This window comes from Pithys albifrons, chromosome 3 (genome assembly GCF_047495875.1).
Source record: "Pithys albifrons albifrons isolate INPA30051 chromosome 3, PitAlb_v1, whole genome shotgun sequence".
Taxonomy (NCBI): domain Eukaryota; kingdom Metazoa; phylum Chordata; class Aves; order Passeriformes; family Thamnophilidae; genus Pithys; species Pithys albifrons.
Genome location: NC_092460.1, coordinates 87,063,653 through 87,078,978, shown reverse-complemented (window position 1 = coordinate 87,078,978; position 15,326 = coordinate 87,063,653). Strand labels below are relative to the sequence as shown.

The following is a 15,326-nucleotide window of genomic DNA, read 5'->3' as shown; positions in this document are numbered from 1 at the left end:
GTGCAGGAGCTTCCATGCCCAAAAACCCACCAGGGGTGCACTCTCTGGCTGCAGTCTGCTGTGCTAGCCTTTCTTCTGTCACATAACACTCCAGTCCATGTCTGATGAGGTGCATTGGAATGTAAATCTGGAAAAGGGAACTTTCAGTCTTCTCTTTTCTGGCAGCTGAATGCTATATCTTGCATGAAATCCTTGGATTCACAAGGATGAAGGATACAGAGGGCTGCAGACCCCAGGTGTAAACCTCTTTTTGTTGCCAAATATAGCTTGTGTTTTCCTTCAGAAAACTGAGATAAAAGGAATTATATAAGAAGCTGTGCAAGCAAATGAATTGCTGCTATCATGAGGCTATCACTGCTTTCTGCTGACACCTCTATGTACTTCTATTGCTGTTACTGTGCCACAGCACATTATGCAGGGACTTTGTCTTACTGGCTTCAAGAGGCATTTCTATGACATCCAGTGTTCATCACATCTATATCAAGGCTATTTGGGCAAGGAATTTGGACTGTGAAAGCTAGGATTGTGTTTCCACCTCCTGAAATGTTTGTGCTGTGTTCATGGGTGAGCCACTTTATTTCTTCATTTGTGAAGTTGGTGTGGCGATGAGTGACCTAAGCCACTGACTTGGCTGATACTTCCAGAACATTATTGACCTTCACTGACCATGTCAGCAGGAAGAAATGGGAGACAACTAGTGCACTATTGTTTGTGCACAGTGGGGAATCAGTTTAGTGTGAGTTACAATGCCCAAGTGTTCAGAGGAAATTGTTCAGACATTAGAAACTAATTTCTTTAAAGGGCTAATATAAAAATGAAGCCTTCCCTATCTGTTGTTTGAGACTTTCCAAGTAGGAAATAAAAAAGTTCAGGGAGGGATCTGGGCAGGAAGAGACAAGATACATGTCTTGTTCAGTTAGAATGTAAGCTGAAGTGACCACAGAGATGACCATTCTATCCTGGTAGACATAGGCTAAATCTTACATCTTTAGAGAAAATAATAGAATGATTTTGCTGACCTTCATGCCACACCCTGTATTCTAAGGTACATGGTCTAACTCTTGAGGAGGGTCCTGTGCAGAGCTAAGAACTGGACTCAGTGATCCTTGTGAGTCCCTTCCAACTCGGCGTATTCTGTGATTCTTCTTGAACTTCATTCCCTCTTTGTCTTTTAATAAGCCTTTATAAACCAGCTGATCAGGAAGAAACTGAACAGAGGCACCGCTTCCCCAGGCACATGTGCACACATGCACTTGCACCCACACCCTAGCTCAGATCCAGGTCCCTGGAGCTTGTCTGTGTTCTCAGCTTAAAAATAACAGAACGTAAGCAGCAGCTTGAATGTTGTTTCCAGAAGTGTGGTTGTTTCTGTAGTTTTCATGAAGGACTGTTTGCATCCCTTGCTAGAACCCTTAGCCAAAAGGGATCACACCAGGTGTTTTACAGTGGTTTTTGGAAGCTGAAGGTGTCAGTGGAACCTCCAGCTCTCTGTGAGGTCCCAGCACTGGGACTGCTCAGCAGCAGCAGCCTCTGTATTACCTGTTCCCTTTACCAGAGTATATCCAATGGGGATTCAGTTAATCACTACACACCTCCATCTTTGCCTGGACCCTGCTGATAAAAAGCACTGGGAGGAATGCCACTGGGACCTTTAAACAATAATGGAAGGAAAATAGGGGAAAACTGTAGGACCACTAAAGGTGATGTTTTTCTTGTGTGAACATGTCTGTTTTTTAAATCTAACTATATACATATTAAAAAATCATTACATTATGTATTCCAATTTTATGTAGAGAAAAGTCTTGAAATTTAGTCTGAAATTATCAATTCCTAATTTTGGCCACACAGCCCCTGATCAGATGCTTCACTGAGGTTTTGTTCAGTCCTGCCAGGCCCTGATGTAGCACCAAGCACAGGCAGAACAATCCCCAGTCTCCTGCACCTTCACAAGCCCCACTTGTCTCACCTTTGTTCAGGTACCAGAAATGACACAGCCCACACTCCTTGCTTTGTCTTATTTATAGTCTTTTCTGAAAATTGTTTGTTTTCAGTTTGGCAATGGCAGTGAGTTTTAACTTTTTAGTTATAGTGTTTCTGGGCTTATTTGGAAAAATGTTCTCTTTTTGTCTTGACCCTGTTCCAGCTGCCTGTCTCATGAGTAGATGATCTGTTGAGAGAAATGTCTTATCAGATTTTCACTAGATCCACACTCTCCCTTTTCAAAACTCATTTATTTGGCTACTCAATCCATCAGAATTGTTTGACTGAAAACTTATTTTCAGGAGTGTAGTTTGTTATTTGAAGATTTCTTATTTATTTTAATTTGTTTTTAAATTTCCACTCATAACTTTCAAAAAAAAAAAAAAGGAAAATTTTTCCATGATGCAAACAGAATAAAATTATTAGTTACAGGTCCAATAGTTTTTTCAAAGTCAAGTTTTTTGACAATATCTACACGACCATAAAAGTTAAATTGCACTTTCGAAATTGACATGACATAAGGGAAATTTTTCCAGTTGATTGCCAGTGGAAAAGCATTGAGGTATTTCAGAAGCCTGAGGTGTCTCTTCTGCAGTGGAAATGCTCTTTGTGATTTTGATTACAGATTGCAGAGATGTTGCAACTGAAGCTGCATTTCCTTTCCTTCATAGACTTACATTGTCCTGACTCATTTTATTTGCATTTTTTTAAAAGGTTGGGATGCCATCATGGATTGGAAAGATGTCTTATCAGGAGGAGAAAAGCAAAGGATGGGCATGGCACGGATGTTTTACCACAAGTAAGTGTTACAATTCATTCCTCAAGTAGTGTTTGAAAATGAGAAACAGTTCTGCAGGTTTCCTGTTACAGTTTGAGCAGTAGTAGACTATAATCTGCATCTGCAATATGCAACACTGCCAGACTGTTGCATAGGACCTGCATAATCCTTGTTTTTATTCATACAAGCTCTGCCTTTGGTTTGGGCAGTGCTTCTTACCAATGTAGCATTATCTTTTCCAGATATTCCTTTCTTTAGTATGTCAGGCACAAACATCTTCCCTCTTAAAACTGTTGCAGAAATCTGATGGACTGTTGCAGCAGCTCTTGGAGTTTGATAGCCAAGCTCCAAAACCTTTTGGTTTTGGAGACTGCAAGCACACAAAGACAGCCCAGTCCACACATGGCAGTGGATAGAAAGCTTCTGAGTTGGCTGTAGCTACTGCATGACTTGCTACTAAGACAAAATAACACTAGGTCAAACTAGAACATATAAGTTAGATCACTGTGTACTCAGATAGACCAGGAAATAAACCCCATTTTTCCTGGAAGGTGTCACTGCACCTGAATAATGCATGGAAACTTTATCTGTTGCTAGCCAGCTTCCAGCTGTAAATGAGGGACAGCTGTCTGGTAAAAACAGCTCTCTCCTTTCTGTTGTTGTTTCAATGAAACATCTTGCATGGGAATAGGGTCCAAAACCTGGAAGAGTAATGTTCTCTATCTGCTTTTGAAAGGCCGAAATATGCATTGCTGGATGAATGTACCAGTGCTGTAAGCATCGACGTCGAAGGAAAGATATTCCAAGCTGCAAAAGCTGCTGGAATATCCCTACTTTCCATAACACACAGACCTTCTCTTTGGTAAGTATGTTCAGAGCTTCATCATGGTCCTTGCTTTTATTTTTCTGATAGGCAGTGGATTGCCCTGTACTCTTTCTACTTGGGCAGTTTAATCAATATCTACTGCACTTTCTAAGAAAACTCATCTATATGATGTAAATTAATTTCGCACTGATTTTTTTTCATTCTTTGAAACTTAGTTATTCTGCCCTCACATTCTTTTAACATGTTTCAGTTATTAACATGCAGGTGTCAAAGAGGCAGTTAATAAGTCTACACCACAGCCACAACAGATATCACCAGGTCATTCTGTAAAAATGACAAGATACATGAGGTGTCCTGGGGAAGTTTACCAGTGCAGGGAGAAAATGGGAAATATGACAAGTGGTTCAACTATTCTTTGTTCTTCCGTAGGAGTAATACATCTGGGTTTTTTTTAATTTGAATTGTGTATTTTCTATCTGCAGCATTTGTGAGTTTTCAAAATTTGATCATCTGTTAAAATAAGAAATATTAGAATTCTGAGAAACATCATTCTAATGAGGGAGTACAAAGTATGAAAGAGTCTCTCAAAGGAAATAAATGTAGTTAATACATAACTACTTTAAAGGGCAAAATGAGACCAAGGGGGTGTAAGGTAACTTTAGCAGAGACTATTTGTTCTAACTCCTAGATCCTACTGTCAGACTGCTTGCTTTTTTTAAATGGATGACAAAAAAAATCCATTAGCAGTCTGTTACCTCAAAGGAAAGAAATTGTATCAGAGTCTGCTTCGCTGAAAAAGAATGGTTTCTCCAGCATTCCTCCTTCCTCTGTGTAGATGGTGACAGTGGAAATGGCTTTTGTTGGATCAGGACCTAAATGTTAAATAAAAATTAGGATTCTGGTAGGAAAAATGTTCACATAGAATTCTGGTTTTAAAATAATTTAAATTACACTTATAAAGGAAAGTAGTATTGATTTTTTTTTAAGCTTGGCATTATTTTAAAACCGCTTCTCAAAAAAACAGGTATTTGAGAACATCTCACCTGCAAATGATGATGAGAGGAATTTATACATAAGACCTTTGGAGAAAGATCTTTTCAGTTCAGTTTCCTACCAACATTTTTTTCCCTAGTGTTAGTGAGATTCAGAAAGGTGTGGGGTGACTCTTGTAACCTCCACAGTATTACTGAAATGATCAGGAATCAGAAATCTGGTGATTTTTGTGGTTCTGGAGAAGTAAACAAAAATGCTGAGTATTTAGAAGTAAGCATCAAATACCTTTAGCTTAGGTATGCTTCCACAGGGATTGCACTGCAGAGAAAAAAAACCATGTTCATGTGCTGTTTTCTCCTCCTCATAATTCTACCAGGAAATAATTGTTCTTTTAATCAAAATAGTGATTAAAATTTTCCTAGACCACAGACACTGGACATCTCAATCAGCTCTTAGGTTGTTGCTTTTTGGGTTTTGTTGAGGCAAAATTAGAGTGATAGATCAAGTATTTCGGGTCACAAAGAGTAATATGCAGGAAGTGGTGAATGTAAGTCTGGAGATTAATCTCTTTTGAGCCCCATGTCATAAAACATTGGGTTTATTAAACTGTCACATTCTCTGGAGGGGATTTACAATCAGTGTTTTATGATGCATCTCATCGTCTATAATTTATAGTGATAAATTACACAGTCATACCAGCAGCTCTGAGGGAACTCTGTGCCCTTCCTCTTGCATCTCCTGAAAAAAGTCTTGTCAGGTCTTGACAAACTCCACATGTACACTTTGAATATTTTTGGTGCACACACCCTGATACTCACTGAAAGATCTGTGACTCCTACACAGACTTTTGTATTTTGGACCCTTGCAAATCAAACCATGTTTTAGGACTGAAGGTACCTTTAGCCAGCCTTATAAGATGCAGGGAACAAACTGAGGTGTAATCTGAACAAACTCAAGTTTTATCAGTAGCATTAGGTGTGCTGTGCCTGCCTCACTGTATTTTCTGCTAAGGAGGTAGGACTTCTTTCAGAAAGCAGAGTAAATAAAATAAACTGGGACTAGCATTCCTGAGGGAGAAGCAAACCTTGTCTTTCGCTGCTGTTCAAGCTCCTGGAGAAAAAGGCATCTGATGGAAGATCAGTGAAGGCAGCTGTAGCCACAAGACAATGTTTCCAGCAGGGAGGCCCTCACCTTGGCCAGGGACAGCAGGTGATGGATGAGGGGACTCTCCAGAGCCCTTCTGCCCATCATTGCATGTGAGGGCCTCGGCAAGCCTGGCCATGTGGGCAGTGACTGCCCCAGCTGGGAGCCCACAGAGCTGTCCAGAGCTTACAGCTGGCACCCTGCCACTGAATTTCACTAGATGGCCTAGGGAGGTCCTGGTGACAGGCTTTGAAGTACCCAAATCCCTCACACAAGAGTGTCCTGGGATGATGAGTTGCTGAAAAAAGTTTTACCCAGTGATGCAGGACTGGCCAACTCTTGAATTCCTGAGAGACATCATTGAGAAGAGACACAGACCGTCCACATTTGTGTGCAAAAATGACCCATCTGTTCGCTGAGCCATTACTAATGTTTGAATTTCTGCTGCAGGAAGTACCACACTCACTTGCTGCAGTTTGACGGACAAGGTGGCTGGCGTTTTGAGCAGTTGGACACCGCTATCCGTTTATCACTGAGTGAGGAAAAACAGAGACTGGAATCCCAACTTGCAGGAATTCCTAAAATGCAGCAGAGACTGAATGAACTGTGTAAAATCCTGGGAGAAGACTCAGTGCTTAAAACAATGGACAAAGAGGAATAAATAATTTATGTTTTATGTTTTTTAAAGTATTTTTTTAGTTAAAGGCATTACAAATTCAGCCATTATCCTTTGCATGCATTGTGATAGAGGCTTAGAGCATAGCAAAACACAGCCAGCAGAAAATAATGCCCTGAATGCTATGTAAGTCTTCAGCATTTTAGAATTAAGGAAGAAAGTGGTTGAACTGTGAAAAGAAAATAAGCAAGTGCACAGAGTATAAGATTAGTCACTTCAGCTTATGTTAATTCCTAGTGAAAGCCCGATTCACTGCAAGAAACAACGAACACACTTAGGTTTTGTAGGTGAATTTTTGTCTGAGACTTGGCCTGCAGAATGTGCTCTTGTACCGGGTTACTGTGTGCATATGATATGCCTGCTACGCAGAGCAACCGGGCATGAAACTCAGGCATGGAGCACGACAGAGGCAATATGGGTGAGTATGCAGATGCATGCAAAAGTCTCATTTGGGTATAAGAAACATTCTCTCAGCCCATGTAAAACAAGACTTTTGTTCTACTACTGAATTGTATACACAGCTTTCCCTGCATTTTCATAGGAAATAACATAATAGGCTGACCAGAAGACAACTGTCTGGGCAACCCACTGCCCCTGTGATGGAGAAGCAGGGATAGAGCTAAATATGTAATATACTTGTGCTGTACTTTGTGCCACTATGCATAGCTTCAGAGGCTCCTTGCCTTTTATGATACATCAGTTCCTTTGGGGGATTATTTATATCCCTCATTCAGTAACCTCTGGTGGTGTGGATGGAGCACTGGGCCTGGCCCCCAGTGACTTAGTTTTCGCCTGACTAAATCATCTGTTCCACGGGTCTGATCCATCCAACATCCATCCCTGACCCAGTTCCTCCACTGGTATGATCACAATATAGACACTTGTTCCATGAGACACTTTGTGATGGGAAGGACTATCAGAGAAGGAAATGCCAGTTTCTAATACACTGAATTCTCAGGCATGGCTGTCCTGCCTGTTAAAATGCTCAGCATTTATAAAGGTCTGTGAAAAGTTAGAGCATTTTGTAACCACTAATTAATATGCCTGCCATATTTGGTGGAGTGTCTGAACACTGTGAGCAAAGGCACTGCTTAACAGCTTTGTTTTCAGATGCCCTCACCGATTGTCCATCTGCTTTTCAGTTCAGTAGGAACATAGCCTCCCATCAGCTGGGTGCTTTAACAGGACTGCCTGAGACAGTGCTGGCCTGAGGGCCTTGCTGGAGGCAAGACCTGGAGAATTAGAAATAAAGATGTGAATGTATTTAAGAGCTCCTGCTCTCTCTGACTGCAAGTGCATGGCAAATGGGCAGCTCAGGAGTAAAGATCAGATGGGGTAAGAGGCTTTGCAGATGGTAAATGAGCCTTAGCCAAGATCCTGAAGTTTGTTGTTGTTTTTTTTTCCAAGAAGTGTGATTCCTTAGAATATGTTGTTAGTCTGAGAGAGGCAGTACAGAAGCTGTTAAGCATTGCTAAAGAGAGGAGAAGTATTTTAGGACCATTTGCTGAGATTAAAATACAACCTGTTTCCTTTTTCTGGTTACTTCAGGAACAGGGGGAAGATAAATTAACTCCCTCTGCCAACACCTAGCCAGTGCACTAACTATTAGCTCATGTTCCTTCTCACTGTGGGCTCAGCTTGCTGCTTGATACAGCACTTGAACCAGAAAATGGAGTAAGTCTGCTCCCTCTAGAATCTGTGGCTTGAATGTAAGCCTATAACTTAGCCTGGGACAACAGTTTGTTCCTTTCATTATTTTTCACTGTAGAGCCCTGTGAGATGTCACACTGACATAGAAAGGAATGCTCTTGGGAACCTCTGAAAGGGCTGAAAAATTTAGCTTCAAGATAAGAAGTTGTGTAGCAAAGCACAGACCGGAGGTCACTGCTGTGGTGGGTGACATGTGCATGCATTTTCCTTTGCAAATGTCTGTGCTTGTCCCTCTCCCTGAAGGCAACCTTTCCCCCTTCTCGTCTTCAAAGCAACATTCAGAACTGCTAAGGGAAAAAAGAAGGCAGCCAAGAATCTGTTCTCAGTGAGCATGAATGAGATGACTGATGAGAGTAAAAAGCTTGCACATTTTTGAGTTACATTCCTCTAAGATGTGGTGAATCAGGCGCATGCCGCACACGTGCCCTTGTCCCAGCTGCAGTGTATCCTGCTAGCACAAAACAGCCACAAAGCCACATTTCCACAAGCCTCTCCCAAGGCAAGGCCTGAAGTGGAGGAAGGGGCATTGCTGTTCCCCACCCTGTCACTAAGCACTTTAACATGTGGCTCGTAGCTAAACCAGCGTTTATCCACCACCTGAATGATTAGGACACTGAAAACTGCTGAAGAATTGGTCCAGTTTAGTACAGCTCCAGGTATCCCACCAAAGCTTGACCTGCTGGGAGTCATTACAGACCAGTGCAGCACCTGAAATCTGCTCACAGATACCAAAGCTGGGCAGCCTTCATGGCACAAAGCAAACACCTTCTGAGGAGACCACGTTTAGTAGAAGAAAGTTTGTTTGCTGCTTTTTTAAATGAGATTATGCATAAAAACATACTATATATATGTTACTGATGAAATTTTGGTGAAAACTGAGATACACCAGAATCAGTGTAATAGTATTTTCTTTGAAATTTGATATCTATTTCTTGGATCCAGTAGTAGACTTAACCATTTCCATTCAATAATATAGTGTAAAATATTCTAGCATCTCACTCAGCTATTCACATTCTTGTAGGCATGGCAAAAACATTAGAGGCTGGTATGAGAAGAAACACTTCTCTAAACAGGAACTTTCTGAATGATACTGAACTGGTTTTAGAAGGATTTTCTATACCAGTGGCTCATTATTTTTAAAGCTAGTTTTGTGGCAGGAAGAGAAGCTGCCCTGGAGATACTTTCTGCAAACTTTCTCTGTTGTTCCAAGGGCTAATTGAGACTGGAGTCTCCGTTTCTGTTTCTGAGAGTTTACAGGGCATAGGCCAGCTCATTTTGTGCTGCTTCAGATGCAGCCGAGCAGAGGTGCATGCTCCCTGCCCAGGAATAACTCAGGGAGACAGTGTTCAGGAGCTGAGGCAGGGGGAGCACATGGCCCTTGGAGTGCAAGAGGGTCAGAGCAGGACAGGATGCCTTGTTGGAAGCTTTTTTGCAGTGGAGTTAGTGCTGCTTATCAATGTTCATTCCATTTCTGGCATTCAGGAGCTGTGACTCCCAGGAGGCCAAGGAAGTGACTTTTGAGTCTTCTTTCTGCTTTGCTGTCTATCTGGAGCTAGCCAGATCCAGCTTGTTGTGTCACAGCATCTGTGCATGCAGGGCTGGGCACTGCACAGTGCTGAGCACACCTGGCCTCCCTGAGCACCCTCTCACCCCCCAGGGCTCAGGGCAGACTGTGGCTCTGCATCCTAGAGGAGTACAGATGTTGAGCAAAATTCATACCAGCCTCAGGCAGGGAGTAACTGTACAATAAAAATAAAAATTCTCTACATCAGTTCATTTGGATAAAGCAGGATTTTTTGCAAGAATCTTCAGAATGGGAGGACACATTTTTTGTGCATGGGATTTCAGCGTTTTAGCATGGGAGGAGTTTTTCATTTAGTTTGGGGACCAGACTCATTGCTAGTTTGGACTTGGAAGCCCTCCTTCTGCAGGGACAGAAAACCCCACATACCTTTTAAAGGACTCTTTTGAAAGCAGTGGGATTTGTATTTCAGTAGGGAATGAGGAACTGGGTAATCATTGGGATATTTTAGAGAAAATTGCATTAAAAAATGGCGTCCTAAAGCAAATGAACACAGCTACAGCCCCCTCAATATGTATGAATGGTGACAGTGCATGTCAAAGTCAAATTTATGAACCAATCGTATAAAGAAATCCCCCTACTAAGCTGTTCATGAAGTTTAAGAGAACTGAACTGCTAATTGAATGTCTTTGTTTTGTTTATGTTTGATATTAATGCCTTTTAAGAGCAGACAATTTATAAAGCAATAAAATATGCTTAACAGTTGTAATTTATTCCAACCCCGAATAAAACATGTTGCATTTACTTTGAGTTTGCAGTGTTCCTTATGAGTCATTCATAAAGCAGTCAGGCCCTTCCTGCATGTGCTGTGGAGCCCTTTCCCATCCCTCATTTCTGTGATGGAGCAGGAAAACTTGGAGTGGATGTTACATGTTTTCAAGTTAAAACAAGTGTTCCTTGCTGGTGGCAAAGGCTGCTGTGAGGTTTCTCGTATCTCATGCCCATCCACTTCAGTGTGTACCTGATTGATGACAGGAAGGTGACAAGAGCTGCCACCCCTTGCTGGGGGGTTCTGCAGGGGCCCTGGGCACCAAGCAGTGAGCCAGAGGACCTTGTCAGTAGTGCCACATCAGGTGTCCTCAGCAGCATCACTCCCAAAGGTTGTTATTGTGGTCTTTGTAAGATACAGTTATGCATAAAGCATCGATGTCACAAATGCTAACAAGCAGGCGCCATGGTGGCCTAGCAAAGGAGAGAGTCTTTTCTTGGGAAGTATGAGGATGTTGGTTGACTCCTTGGCTGCCTTGACAGAGCTGGCTGGTGTCTGGTCCTTCCAGCTGTGTGGAGCTGTTGGTGAGGTACTGCATGGTGGTACAGGGTCTGGACTATGCAGCTGAGGAGCCGGTGGTGATGGTGGTCGCTTGAGAACTAGATTCTTATGGATGAAGGCCAGTCCTCCATGCCTCCCTTCCAGCAACTGCACCCACTCAGTGGGAGAGACTGGCAGAGTCCAGGACATGAGGAATGAGAAACACACTTTTGTGGGTCTGTGGGTGGGCTGTAGGACCACACTGGGGCACATGCATTGAAGCAAGAGGAGACAGGCTTTATTGTAGTGGGGGACATGAGCTGAAAGCTCAAGTTGCACTTTAGTTTCACTTTTTTTTTACAAGAATTGGTGTCCATTCCTTGTAGAGCACTCCTGCTTTCTGACCAGGCCATCAGAGGACTGGTGCCATGTTTTTGAAATGAGGTGCTGTAGTCCTGAGCCTCTGCTGAAAGGTTAAGTATTCCCAGAAGAGAGGAAACAGCAAGAATTGTATTACGGGATCAAAAGGGACTCAGGAAATATTCAGAACAAAAATGTTCAAAGACTTCCCACAGGTGAAATTTTCTTGTAAGTGAGGAATATCTGGAAGAACATCTTATGCTGTCTCTGTATGGCTTATTTCTGATTATGGCTTATTCTGCAGCACCTGCTTTGTATTCTTTAAATTAGTGTCTTTAACCTCATGCAAGTGAGACCATCTGTGAGAGGGTAACAATGACATTTCAAAAATACTGTACCCACTCAATGCAAGTTTGATGTGTCTGAGCGATCTGGTTTTAAACAGGTAATTAAAAAAGGGAGAAAGAGGTTGTGATGGAAGCTGATGCAGAGTTGAGTAGCCAGGTGGGTCCTGGGGCTGAGAAACTAGGCTGGGATGAGGTCTGAGAAAAATCACTCCAAGAGAGCCCATGGGAGGAGCCAGATGCTGAAAAAAGAGAGTAATGAAATCTGTCTTAGACATAATGTAATTGTGCAATAGCTCATTACTTTTCTTCTCTTGTCATCAAACACAGAGACAAGCCGTCTTTGACACAGCATTTGTAGGATAATATAAACAACAACAGAAAAATATTCATTTATTGATCAATTTTAGCATTAAAGAATCGTCAACAAAGTTATTTAAATTGAAATGTCTTTGAAACAGTTCATATTTGCATTGTTTTAGAGCTGCATTTCAAATAGATCAGATTCATAATGCTTTTCATAAAGACTTGGGTCTTTGGGAATTAGAAATTATTCTTACCTTAAATGACTAGCAAGATATTGAAGCAAACTTAATATATTTAATATCTGAAGCACTCAAAAACTTTGCACTCAGTAATTCCAGTACTTTGTTCTCAGTTAAAATGTTCTTCCTGTCAATTATAGCCCCACTGTCCTATAAGTAATCAAGTTTATGAAGTATTTCTCGATCAGCTGGTGTTTCTTGTGCTAGTGTGTTTGGAGATCTCTGTTGTAGGGGTTGCACTAAGTCTTCCTTCCCACCCTTTTTGGTCCACTTTCTGTCCCCACTCGGATCCGTGCAGCACTGAGACATTGAGTGCCGGTGTCTTTGGTGGCAAGTGATGGAAGAGAGGGCATGGGGTCATGGGTGCTGTCAAATACAGTTGGTTTTTTATAGATAGTCTGCAAACACTTTCAGGAAAAGTCTTAAGAAATAACATCTGCACAACTAAAGCGGTAGCTGACGAGGAACTAATCCAAGGTACTAAGACACAACAGCTGGTAGTGGAAAAGCTGGGCTCTGCTTACGTGTATGCTCAGAATTATAACACATTCTTGCACTGAGCAAACATTTCTAGCATCAGTTTATACCTGCAAAGCCAGAGTGGTTTAAAAGTTACACAGCTCTTACTTGTGAAAAACAAAGAATACTTTTTTAATCCTAGCCCACAATTTTCATCATAGGCACACAATTGCCTTTCATAATGTTCTTTGGAGTATTTCTGGGTAACCCATAAATATAATCCGTTCTTAAATAATAACATGCCTTGTCTGAGCTCTGCTATTCAACCATAACCCCTTCATAACCAGTATGAAATGGCAGTCATAGAAGCAACATTCTGAAAATCGCCATTTCCTTGATAGTGCAAAATGTGCATACAAGGAGGTGCTGTCGCAGTCTTTTATACTGTAATCATGTTACAGACAATTCCACTCCTGCCTAATCGCTAATTTTCCCTTATGTATGTGCCATATGGCTCATTGCTGAGCCTCAGAGGACGAGGACTCTGTTTATTAGACTCTTGCTTGCATTATTATGGATGGAAAAAAGAGTGATTGATGTATTTCATGCCAAGATGAAAGTGGAGGCAAGGCAATCCAGCCTGGGAGAATTATTGTGCTTCCTTTGTAAGGATCCAGGGACTTCTGAAGGGAAGTTCAATTCCTCTTTCAAGTCACAGGCTGCAAACTGCTTCTGTCTGACAGAGGATTTAATTAACAACCAGGAAAAAAACTCACTGGCACCATTAGTTTTAAAGATATTTAAAAATGTCTGTTTCTAAAAAATGGGCCTGCTGGATGTTGCTTTACTCAGTCTGGTCTGGCTGTGTCAGTTGCCTGTGATCCACTGTCCCTGCTGTGACACTGGGCAAGGACAGGGTGGTGCCAGTGAGGACTGGACCCCTTGTATTCCCGTGGGACAGCACCAAGGTGCCTGCTTCTCTGCCCCACTGAGCACCTCTGAGAAACCCAAGTTACTGCACTGGCATGGGCTCCAATCTTTTCAACCCCCTCCCCTCCAGCCAAGGACTATTTCCTCAAAAACAATCTTCTCACCTTCTTGACTTTAACTCCTGTGCTGCCAGTCAAAGTTTCCAGGGGAGTCAGGAGTTCTCAGGAGCACCTTAAAGACAACCCAGATCAGATGGGCCAAAGCGTGCTCCTACCTGGGACAGAGTGTAGGGCTGTATCACCAAATACTTGCCTGGCCTGTCATGAGGCCATATTCCAAGCTTTTTGGTTGTTTACTTCAAGCTGTGCAAGAAGATGTGTGTTTACTTTGCTAGTTCAGAGCCTTATGATGCTGCAAGAGGCATAAATGAGATGCAGAAGCTGGGAGTAGACAAATTCAGACTGACGAAGCCAGGACAGGTTTTACTTCTGATGGCTGCTGGGGTACTCCAGCAGAAAGTACCTGTTTGGCACAGGGCATTTTATGATGGCATCTTGTGTTAACTGGTGCCAAACCAGTCCCTCCTGGCCAGCAAGAAAGTGGGAACTCCAGTGCTGCTGGAGTCAACAGGATTGCAGCACCCTGTGCTTGCATGGACCATGGCCAGCCCGCTGAGCTCTGCCACACAGAAAAGCTACCGTGAGATTGGGAGGAAAGGACTGAAGACCTGGAGCCATGAAGGCCAAGTCTCTCCAGCTCTTTTCCTGCATTGTAGGAAGCAAGTCCAGACAGACCTGAGCTGCCCTGCCCTGGCACCCATAAAAGGACGTTTAGGTCAGCATTGCCCACCCTGAAAGGCACTTGCTTCTTCCCACAGGAGCTACCCTGCATTACCCACTGCCAGGAGAAACATGATGCTGGGATGCATGAAATGCAGCACTGGGCTGCCTCCAGATTAAATCAGGCTCCTGCAATGCCAGCCCAGAGTATGGGCAGAAGACCTTTGCTGTTTGCACCCACCTGCCCAAACAGGTCTTAGACTGGCCATTATCTATCTGGGTTTGTGCTTTAATCCTATCTGACTGTCACAATCTTCTCAAGTTTTTTTGGATTTCTTGTGGGTGGTGGCAGAAGAGGCATAGCTACGTGCTCTCCTGAAGAATGAGGCGTGTGTGAGCAGAAAGTATTTGCTTTGTTGCACTTGAAGATGAGTCCTCACCCACAGTGGCTTGTGTGAGAACACAGTTCTGTTGTCTGCCGTGGAGAGCTTAGGGGGTAAGAGTTGCACTAAAAATGCACTCCCATAAGCATTCAAAAATACTCCAGACATGGGATACCTCTTCATCAGTGATGTCTTGCTTCATTTACCTCAGTCAGGTTCTCCTGCAGTCGGCTTAGCCCCAGATTCAGACACAAATACACAAGCTTCTGTGTGCAGGCTTACAGGCTCCAATTTCCTGTTCACATATAATGCTAAGCCTCAGGAATCCTGTTTGAAAGTGCTGCTAGAGCTGCAGTCCACTGGGCTGCTGGTGGGAAAGAAAAGTGATACTGAGTTGAACACCATGTTTAAGAGTGGAGCCAGAGTTGTTGCTGGTGAAACACAGGGCATGTCAGGGAAACTAAACAAAACAAATGCTTGGACCATGAAGCTTAGAGTCATCAGGCATCCCGAGCTGTTCTTAAAAGGTTTCCTTAATGACACTGATTAGATTATTAGAGAGGAACTTGGAAGAACCCTCATTACTGCT

The 15,326-nt window shown here is 42.6% G+C and overlaps 1 protein-coding gene across 2 annotated transcripts in view; it reads left to right on the top strand.

Moving 5' to 3' along the window:
• ABCD2 (ATP binding cassette subfamily D member 2) overlaps nt 1-10,432 on the top strand; it is a 45,048-nt gene extending 34,616 nt beyond the window's left edge. For both annotated transcript variants that reach the window (XM_071552603.1, XM_071552605.1), the window contains exons 8-10: nt 2,695-2,779; nt 3,495-3,620; nt 6,171-10,432. In XM_071552603.1, the coding sequence (XP_071408704.1) occupies nt 2,695-2,779; nt 3,495-3,620; nt 6,171-6,381 (422 nt within the window). In that variant the 3' untranslated portion in view covers nt 6,382-10,432. The remainder of the gene's footprint in view (nt 1-2,694; nt 2,780-3,494; nt 3,621-6,170) is intronic.
• The last annotated feature ends 4,894 nt before the right edge of the window (nt 10,433-15,326 follow it).